The 10,825-nt window shown below is 39.9% G+C and overlaps 1 protein-coding gene across 1 annotated transcript in view; it reads right to left on the reverse strand.

The window, feature by feature from the left end:
• Positions 1 to 1,419: 1,419 nt before the first annotated feature.
• The window catches only part of Sgtb (small glutamine rich tetratricopeptide repeat containing beta), a 19,022-nt gene continuing 9,616 nt past the window's right edge, over positions 1,420 to 10,825 (reverse strand). Inside the window, exons 3-7 of the mRNA XM_008835805.2 lie at positions 9,119 to 9,257; positions 8,960 to 9,022; positions 6,197 to 6,234; positions 5,894 to 5,977; positions 1,420 to 2,524 (exon numbers count right to left, since the gene is read on the reverse strand). Coding sequence (XP_008834027.1) covers positions 2,413 to 2,524; positions 5,894 to 5,977; positions 6,197 to 6,234; positions 8,960 to 9,022; positions 9,119 to 9,257 — 436 coding nt within the window. The 3' untranslated portion in view covers positions 1,420 to 2,412. The remainder of the gene's footprint in view (positions 2,525 to 5,893; positions 5,978 to 6,196; positions 6,235 to 8,959; positions 9,023 to 9,118; positions 9,258 to 10,825) is intronic.

A 10,825-nucleotide genomic window follows, 5' to 3' on the forward strand; every position in this document is an offset into this window, starting at 1 on the left:
GCATCATACTCTGCAGCTTAGAATGATGTTCAATTCCTGATTCTCCTGCCTCCACCTTCCAAGGGTTGGGATTACAGGTATACCATACCATTCCCAGTCTATGCAGTGCTGCAGGTGAACCCAGGATTTCATACATTCTAGGCAAGCACTTTACTAAGCCACATCTCCAACCTCTCTAACAATCCTTTCAATGTCTACAGGACCTGTAGGGTTTCCACTTCTCCCCACTTTTTTAATGCAATGCTGGGATTGAACCCCATAGTTTCACATGCTAGGCAAGTATTCTTTCCACTTTAATTCTTTCAATGTCTACAGGATCTGTAGTGTTTCTACTTCTCCCACCTTTTTTTAATGCAATGCTGGGATTGAACCCCATAGTTTCACATGCTAGGCAAGTATTCTTTCCACTTCCATTTCTGATACTGTTAATTTGCATTTTCTGTTTCCCTAGTCAATACACTAAAAATTTGTCAATTTTATTGAACTGAAAACATTTTTAATGCATTCAAAGTAGCTATTCTAGAATTATTAACTTCTCATTCAACACTGGATAAGAATGACTGATTTTTAGTTAAGGGTCAACTTTGTGGTTTTTAAAATCACAGTTATTAACTTTTGTGTCACTGGTAAGTACTTCATTGTGTGTAACAAACACAAGAAGGTGAGTGTCACTTCATGAAAATTAAGATGGCTTAGAATATAGATTTGATTTCAGAAGTCCTCTGGTTCAAGTCCCGCTCTTCTCTACCAGAACTATAGGTTCATACCAGTGTCATTTGAGCCTGAGCCTAGGTGCTTCCTGTTTATTCAGGGAGAAACCTGTAATATTGCACTATTCTAAAACTGATTCCTAACCACATTGTGTGCTATTTAAAATGGTAATCTAAAAAACCTAAGATATAACCCTAAATCTGCATTTTTAATGAATCCCCCCTTGATGTTTATAGTGAAATTAAAGAACTACTGTCCCACAAAAGGCAAAAAAAAAGAAAGTTAGTTTTGAAACCTCAAGATGCTAAATACATAGTCTTGAGAACCGTTATAGTAAGGCCTTTATCGCATCATTAGTTTTAAATTATTTTCTTTTTCAACTTTCCCTCTTAGGTCTTGTAAAATCATTACATGTCAGCCTCATTTAACCAACTTTTTGATTAATAAGCAATGTCCACTTGAAGCTGAAGCCATCTCATCCATCAGTGCACCTAGAGTCATGCCATTAGTGCCTAATGCTATTTATTTCCACTAACAATATGCCATATGAATAATACAGCATGAAACTTATAAGGTATTTTAAGTCTCCTGTTATGTTTAAATTGCAACAAATGAAAGTTAAGCATAAGACTGGCATGCCAAGCCAAACTACAGCAGAAGATGACAGGAATGAGCAATGTTAGTGATAAATGTTTTTTGTTAGCCACCAAATAATGCTAAGTTAAAAAAATCAGTGTTTATGGGCACATAATTAAATTCCACTTAGAAAATCCATAACTTGGGGTCAAGTCATTGACTTATTTAAATGTAACTATACTTGATAATTTCTGAGGTAAGTTCACCACCAGAGAAATTGTGACAATTAATTTATGATAATTAAATTGAGCAGTGATATCACTGACCTAACCAGTACCATTAAGGATTTCTAAGTGTATTCCATTATGTACTTAACTGGCCATGCTAATGTTATCAATACTAAACTACAGACGAGATTAGTTTAAAAACTATGCAGAAAACCTGAGCATACTATCTTTGCTTTCTGTACATTCACAGTATCTATTTTTTCTTCTTCAAAATATCCCTTGCACCAAACATTACTTTCTACCAGTTCTTAGGAGTCCCTGTCACTTATCAGAACAAGCTGTCTTAAAGATAGTACAGGTACCCATGATATACACTTGCCACTGATAATATTACCTACCAAAGCTAAACCTAGATAGTAAGTTTCTTCTCTCCTGAAATGCTGCTCAGTGCCAAGTACATTTCTTCTAAGCCAGCATGGAAAATCTTTCCATTAAGTCATCCCTTCTCTCAAAAACTTTGTCTAAGGGAACCTCTAGCTAAAGAACTCTCCAATAAATAAATAGCCCAACTGTTCAATAAATATACTCTGCTTCTAAGTCTAACATACAAATAATGATAAAAGTTTTAAAATGGATGGACCCTGGCCCAGTGCTGTATTAACACATAACAAGGCTACTGAATTTGTTTCCAAAGGAGCTGTATTATGTTCAAGTCTGTTTGTGATAAACCTATTGTCTAAACAGATGTATTCTCTCAGAATATGTACAAGAGGTTTTCCTCTGTTATTTTCAGATATTGTATATGGTGCTTTTTTGTTATTTTGATTTTGGTTATTTTCTACAGTGGACATGTCAGAGCCATAAGCCACTTCCACTGTGGGCAAGGGTCCCCATCAAGTCAGGAATGTTCATCGGTGCTGCTGCTGAATGATCTGCTCCGGATGTGATTTCTCAGTTGCTCTATAAGTTCAGGATTCTGTTGTTGTATCTGCTGAGCAAACTGCTGTCCCCTGTAGTAAAAAGTAAAATGAATCAGGGAATTGCCAGTCACATGATACTCGGAAAAAGAACTTCAGATGTGGAACTACCCAAGGGAATTTTTCCTATTAAAAAAAAAGTTGTAGAACAATGCCTTTAACAATATTCAGATTACACACACACACACACACACACACACACACACACATATAAATATATGTCTTTTTGAGACAGGGTCTCTCTGTAGCCCCAGCTGTCCTGAAACTCACTATGTAGGCCTGGCTGGTCTTAAACTCACAGAGATCCACCTGAGTGCTGGGACTAAAGGTGTGTGCCACCATGCCTGGCTTCAGATAGTATTTTTACGGACAGAATTCTTTTGTGTGTGTACATGTGTCTGTGTACATGTTCATGTGCGTGCAGGCACACAGGAGCACAGGCGCACACATGGAGGTCAGAGGACAATTTTTGTATTGTTCCTCAGGTGTAATCCACCATTTTTTGTTTTGAGGCAGGGTTTCTCATTGGCCAGGACCTCCAGATGCAAGCCCCGGGGGTCTGCCTCTCTCCTCCCCAGCATGGGGATTACAAACGTGCTATACTCCTTGTTTTTTTTTTTTTTTTTCTGCTTGAGTTCTAGGGATGGACTTCATGTTCTTTTCTAGCAAGGCAAGCTCTTTACCAACTGAGACACCTCCCCAGCCTAGGACAGAATTGTTGTAGGAAAAAAAAACAGCCTTTGCTTGTCGGCCTTTCTGTTAGGATCAAAAGAAGAACAAATTGCCCAAGCTAAATTATGAGTGCATGGATTGGGTGAAATCTATTCCTCCACTGTTTAATCACAAATAAACAAAGGACTAAGAGGACTAAGACGTGTGCTCTATTACTGTGTATGCTTGCAGAGTCAAGTCTTGCTAGTCTCTCAGGGTAGGGCATAACGACTCCCAGTTTGGAATGTTATAGAGGTCACTGAATAGCTAATTTTTTTTAAGGCAAACTTTTAACACAGGCTGGATTTATAGCCCAATGACAGAACTTATTTTAAAGGTTTATTTGTATGCATATGTATACATATATAGTATGAGTTTACACATGTGTGTATGTGTGCGTGTGTGTGTGTCTATGTGAGTGACTGTGTTGGGGGGGTTATTTCTGTATGCATGTACACAAGCTCAGCACCTACCCTAGACCAAATTGGGTGCCCTCCTCTATCACTCTCTGCCTATTTCTTTGAGACAGCGTCTCCGTGAACCTGGGGCTTACAGGTTTTTTATGACTAGGCTTGAAGCCAGCAAACCCCAGGGATCCTCTCGTCTTTGTCCCTTGAAGCTGGGATTACAGGCATGTGAGGGATGCCCAGCTTCTTACATGGGTGCTGGGATCAGAACTCTGGTCCTTACAATTGAGTAGCAAGTGCTCTCCAGCCTAAAAGAACACTTTCCTAGCAGTCTAAGGCTCTAGGTTCAATCCCCAGCCTCATTAAACACATATACACAGTTCTCAGCCAGGTATGTGCACCTTGGAGATAGTGCAAGAGGGTCAGGAGTTTGAGGCCACCCTCAGCTACATATGGAGATTAAGGCCAGCCTGGGCTATCTGAGACCCTGTCTCAAAAATAAGTACACCACAAATTCCTGAGTTTGTGACCTCAATTGCATATGTTAAGCAGATAATCATGCCAGTCTAAAAACAACATTCTAAGTGATGACGGTCCTGATCACAAGCAGGAAATGGAACTGTGACTTCCTATAAAATTGCCAGTAGCAGTATCAGACACAAATTCACAATGCAGTGTCAAGCAATTTTGATAGCCAGTAATGTGCTTGAGCAGATAGTAATAACAAGCACTGAAAAGTTTAAGCAAGTTTCCTAAATGTTCTAAACAATGATATATGATTTTTAAAATTATTTCATCTACTTATTTTTGTGATGCTAGAGATAGAGCCTAGGGCTCAAGAATTGTAGATGAATATTCCACCAAGAAACTAAAGGTGACTTTAAGCCAAGTATGGTGACCCACCTATGTAATCCCAGCACCCAAGGCTGAGGCAGGAGGATTACCATCAGTTTCCTGGAAGTCAACCTGGGCTATACAGCAAGACCTTGTCTAAAAAAAAAAAATGACAGCTGGGCATGGTAGCATATGCCTTTAATCCCAGCTCTTAGAAGTCAGAGTCAGGATCTCTGTGAGATTGAGGCCAGTCTGGCTACTTACTGAGTTCCAGGTCAGTTGTGGCTACAGGGAGGCCCTGTCTCAAAAAGACAAATAAGCCGGGCGTGCTGGTGCACACCTTTAATCCCAGCACTCAGGAGGCAGAGGCAGGCAGATCTCTGTGAGTTCAAGGCTAGCCTGGTCCACATAGTGAGTTCCAGGACAGCTGGGGCTACATGGAGACCCTTTCTCAGTTGTAAAAGGATAACCATTTACAACTGAGAAATCACAAAAGAGGCCAAAAAGAATACAAATAAATAAATAAATGTGACTTTAAAATATGTATAATTCATCTAATTAATACATAGTCTCAGTACACACATGACTTCTGTGTCATCCCTTAGTAGTTATTCAAGTTTGTCAAATTAAAAAAAAAAACTTTTCTTGGCTTTTCATTGGTTAACGTAAAGGATTTATTGCTTTACATATGAGATCACAATGAACATGCTTCAGTGAGCAGGTCACCAATCCTTAGGACCCTCTGTTAATGCAGATGATAGTATTGCTCTCCCCATGTAAGAAACTGAGGACCTCATTTCATACTGAAAAGAAGAAAACAAAAATTTAGGTTATAGGGGCTGGAGAGATGGCTCAGCTGTTAAGAGCACTAGCTGCTCTTGCAGAGGACCCAGGTTCAATTCCCAGCACCCACATGGTGGGTAACAACTATCCGTGACTCCAGTTCCAGGGCGTCTGATGCCCTCTTCTGACCCCCAAGGGCACTGCATGACACAGACACACTATGCAGGCAAGACACCAATACACATAAAATAAAAATAATTAATTAACTAATTAATTAATTAAATTTTTAAAAAATTTAGGCTATAAATCAAAATACTGAGCTCTGCTATGGATGCTCTAAAACCTTTAGGTATTGATTCTGGATGTAAACTGCCTACTTTTTTTTTGCCATGATCTCTCTTCAAGATTTGCTGGTACCTGAAGGTCCTTTGGAAAGGGGAAAAAAAAAAATCTATGAACAAGAGGTGGAGCCAGCCACAGAGTACAAGTCTTCTGGATCCCTGCCCTTCAGTACGAAATGTGACTCCTATTTACACACTTCTCAGAGAGTTAATAACTTTACTGAGGCTAATCAAACTAACAGTGAGAGAAATGAAGCTCCGGCCCCTTGGAGACAAAGCATAAAACACCAAACATGTTTTCATTGTTTCTGTTAAATAATACTTACGCTTGAATGAGGCTAGATAGGTCCGTTAGGCCCCCAACTCCAGCAGCGGGTCCCCCAATTGCATTTGTCATCATTCCTGACATTCTAGGGTATTTAAGAGACATATCACTGAAATTAACATATATTCTTCACAGGATAGAAGTCAGATAAATATATCCACATCAAATAAGAGGTAAGGCCAAATGTATATGGACTTAAATTCTGACTGGGATTAAAAGTGCAATTTAATCATTTTTGAGCTGACACCATGAAGCTAGGAGCCTAGTAATTAGATGGGGAAAGCACAATATGCTCTATACTTACAGCTGTTGAACTTGAGGGTTCTGCATTAAACTTGCAGCCTATAATTGAAAAATAGTATCACCCATTAAAATTTGCCAGTAATACTTAGGGATTTTAACAAAGATTTTGGAAAGTAGAGGAATGAAAGCCAAATGACAAACATCGTAGCATTCTGCAGAGTTTTAGCGTGCTGCACACTGTAAATGGAAGGGTTCACAAGAGGAAGTACTGTACAAACTAGCATCAAGAAGAATGGCAAGGATAACCAAATCACAGACAATAGTATAAATACCCTTGGAAACAAAGGACATTGCTACTACTGATCAGATTGATGAAGCCAAAGGAAACACAGAAACTTAAAAGTATAAAGAATCTCCTACACTTGAGAGGGACCATGCCAAGAGAAATGTGACTGTTCTACAGAGACCAGAATAGGTCTTTCTCAGTGGGCTGGAGATGAGGGAAGACATCCTTGCTTTCCCTCACACACAGAAGCAATGGTAAGCCAAAAGATCTCTGAAACTCCATTTTTTGTTCATTTGTTTCTTTTTTGTCTTTTTGAGACAGGATCTCTCTGCAGCCCCAGCTGTCCTGGAACTCACTATGTAGACCAGGCTGACCTCAAACTCACCAAGCTCTGTCTGCATCTGCCTCCCAGGTGCTGGAATTAAAGGCGTGCGCCACCACACCTGGCCCAAAACTCCATTTTCAGTCTCTACTAACCTGGCCCTTTTTATTGGTAATTTTATTTTTAATTTTAATTGCAGCCCCAGCTGTCCTGGAACTCACTATGTACACCAGGCTGGCCTCAAACTCACCAAGCTCTGTCTGCATCTGCCTCCCAAATGCTGGAATTAAAGGCGTGCGCCACCACACCTGGCCCAAAACTCCGTTTTTAGTCTTTAGTCACCTGGCCCTTTTTATTGGTAATTTTATTTTTAATTTTAATTAGTTTCTATAACTTATTATTTTGGCAGTACAAGGGACTGAATCCAGGCCTTCTTGCACTATGCCCCAAGGTGAGCTATATTCTCAGCTCTTTCCCCTCCTTCCTTCTTCTCTCCCTCCCTCTCTTTCTCTTTTCTCCCTTCCTCTTGGCAGTGCAGGAGATCAAATCTAGGTCTTGGAGATGCAATCTAAGTACTTTGCCACTGAGGCATACTCATAGCCCCACCCCAGGCCCTTGTAATAGTCAACAAATGTGCTTTTAACCTGCATCTTCTGTAGCTCCTATGTAGTACTGTCACACTGTATTTTGTTCTGCAGCATCCCAAGACAAAATTAAATCTGAAACTAAATTCCATTTTCATATTCTGTTATGATAGCATAACCTAAGTCCTAGAAATAAGCGAGCCAGATTTAAAACAGCATAAGACTGAGAAAGAAACATTTTGCCAGCAAATAGTTAAGTAGGACAACTAAATGTATGAGGGACTGTGTCTTTCAGCTGAACTAAGGAGTTAATGAATGCAAAGCACATTCATTTGAAATACACAAGATGAGTAATAACTGATCCTTGCATTTCAGGGACATAGCCATATGGTGGAATGTTTGTGTTTTTGTTTTGAAATAGAGTCTCGTTATGTAGCCAAGGCTGGTCTCAGTTTTCTAGGTAGGCAAGGCTGGCCTCAAACTCTTCATCTTCAGCCTTCAGGCTTCCAAGTTCTGGGCTTGCAGGCATGCACCACCATGTGGGCAGCAGAGTATTTTTTTATGCAAAGTATGCAGTCACTCAGGGAAAACTGTATACCCAGGTAATATTCTATACCCACTAAATACTGGAGTATGTTTGTTTTTCAAAGATCTTTAAATTATTTGTTGGTTTGAAGAACACAGTGCAGGTCTGGGGATATAGCTCAGCTGGTATAGTGTTTGTCTAGCATGCATGAAGTCTTGGGTTCAATCACTAGCACTGCATAAACTGGGTATAGTGGTACATGTCTGTAATCCCAGCACTTGGAAGGTAGAGGCAGAAAATTCAAAAATTCAAGGCCATCCTCAGCTATAGCAAGTTTCAGGCTGGCCTGGACTACAGGAGACCTTGATTTTAAAAAAATATATTAAAGTATACATGTGAGTGTGAATATGAGTGTGGAGGCCACAAGACAACTCGCAGAAGTCAGTTCTCTTCTTCTACCATGCAGGTCCTAGGGTTTGAACTCAGGTCACCAGGCTTATGCAGCAAGCACCTTTACTTGCTGAGCCATCTCACTGGCCCAAGGCAGTAGTTTTTAAACTTTGATATATTTACAAACTTTCATGCAAACTTGATGAAAAAACAGGGTTTTATTATATAAAGGGCACATATCCAGAAAAACACTGACTTCTATATTCCAAATCCATCCCTGGCTTCCCTTAGAGGAAGATGGTTAGGTGATGAACTTCTGACTTAGGTCTGCCATAAACTCTTACCACTTACCAGAAACTCTCACTCATTTCTAAAAAAAAACTTTTAGAGCCTGTACTCCCAGCTCCTTAGGAGGCTGAGGCAGGAGAATCACTTGAGCCCAAGAGCTTTGGATCAACTTGGACAACTAAGGAAAGATTCCATCTCCTTAAAACAGTGCGGCAGAGGCTGGATATAGTGGTGTATACCTTTAATCCCAGCATTCAGGAGGCAGAGGCAAGCAGATCTCTAAGGTCAGCGTGGTCTATATAGTGAGACCTAGGCCAGCCAGAGCTCCAGAGACCCTGTCTCAAACAAACCAAAAAGTATAGCAGAAATTGTTTGCAAATATATGGCTACAGAAATAGCTAGTAGATCAGAAAAGGACATAAACTCACCATAGTGATGAATGCTGGATTATTTATCAAGCTAGCCATGTCAAAGCTCAACCCAGTTCCTGTCTGTAAAAGAATGCATCTGAGATTCATTCCGGCCACTAGAGTACCAATATTGTGAATGGCAGAATATATTCCACTGAGTTCACAGTAACAACTTACAGGACTAGATACCTCTCTTAACTTCTGTTCTGCTATTTTCAGATTTGACTTATAGGAATCGTTTTCAGGATCAAGGTCTAATGCCTTTTGATAACTTGTAACTGCTTCTTCAAATTTATTCATGGCAGTGAGGGCCAGCCTGAAGGCAACAAGAGTATAGGTTACGCTAAAGAGCACAGGACATCAGGACCACTATCACATTCAATCCTAACCCAGATTACATTCAGTTAGTCATCATGTTATGGTTCACAAGGATATCACTAAAATTCTCCCTAATTCCAAGGTTCTATAAGTCTGAATTTTCTCCTTTGTGTTTGCCAGCAACCTTGCTTAGCCTATATAGATCATAAACTTAATGCTTAGAGATGAGCCTTATAACCTATTTTTTTAACACTTAACATCTGAGTGAAATAATTTGCCTTATGAATCCCCAGATTGAGCTCAACAAAAATTTGTGCTAGCAATTCTGTGATCATGTAAATCCATGATGTGGACACCATTTTCAAAGACTCTAAACCAGGCGTGCGCACCCTTTCCATCTGTAAATGACCCTTGTCCCCTACAAATGTGTTGGGCTACATCTATAGCTATCCTGGGACACATACAGCTGTGCATCTAAACATGATGTACTTCAAAGCATCGCAAGGGCCTCAGATGAGACACACCTGCATCAAAACATGATGTGTTTCAAAGCAACCCACATTCTTCCTTCCTAACAGACCTTAAACAACAATAAATATCAGTTTCCCACTTTTCAAAATGTTTAATTTTCTCTACAGCTTTAAAAATTTTATTTATTTATTCATTTATTTAGTATTTATTTATTTAGTATTTGTGGGTTGTGCCACAGTACGCACGTGGAGGCCAGAGGACACTTTGTTGAGTTGGTTCTTTCATTCCAACTTTACATGGGTTTGGAGGATTGAACTCAGATCATCAGACTTGCACAGCAAGAGTATTTACCAGCTGAGCCATCTCGCCAGTCTCCCCCGTACCCCCCAATTTCCCATTTTTAAAAAAACAGACTGTGGGATATCAGATGATTAGTCCTGAACAACACATTTTTGTCTCAAGTCAGACAAAATTAGCATCCTTTATAATTAAAGCAATCAATTATCAACATAGCCAGAAGTCTGAGAGGTGTTGATGATTATCTCCACCTAGCTAGAATTTATTGGACAATTACTTCAGATTAAGCAGTCACATTATGTATGGAAAGATAATATTGGGAGTTTTGTTCATTTTTGTTTTTATTTTGAGGCAGGGTTACCTTGTAGCCCCATCATGGCCTGGAACTCATGATGTAGATCAGGTTGGCCTCAATCTCACAGAGATCCTCCTGCTTTTCTGCCTCTTGAATGCTGGGATTAAAGATGTGAGCCACTGGGGCTGGAGAGATGGCTCAGCCAGCGGTTAAGAGCACTGACTGCTCTTGCTGAAGATCTGGGATTGAATTCCAGCACCTACATGGTGGTCAACAATTGTCCCTAACTCCAGTTCCAGGGGATCTGATGCCCTCTTCTGTCCTCCACAGGTACTGCATGACATGAGTGTACTTACATACATGCCAGCAATACACTCACATACATAAAATTAAAAAAATAAAATATTTAGCTAGGCATTGTGGTACACACCTTTAATCCCAGCACTTTGGAGGCAGAGACAGGCAGATCTTTGTGAGTTCAAGACCAGCCTTATCTACATAGT

This window comes from Nannospalax galili, unplaced genomic scaffold, assembly GCF_000622305.1.
Source record: "Nannospalax galili isolate Female #2095 unplaced genomic scaffold, S.galili_v1.0 scaffold11298, whole genome shotgun sequence".
Classification (NCBI taxonomy): Eukaryota; Metazoa; Chordata; class Mammalia; order Rodentia; family Spalacidae; genus Nannospalax; species Nannospalax galili.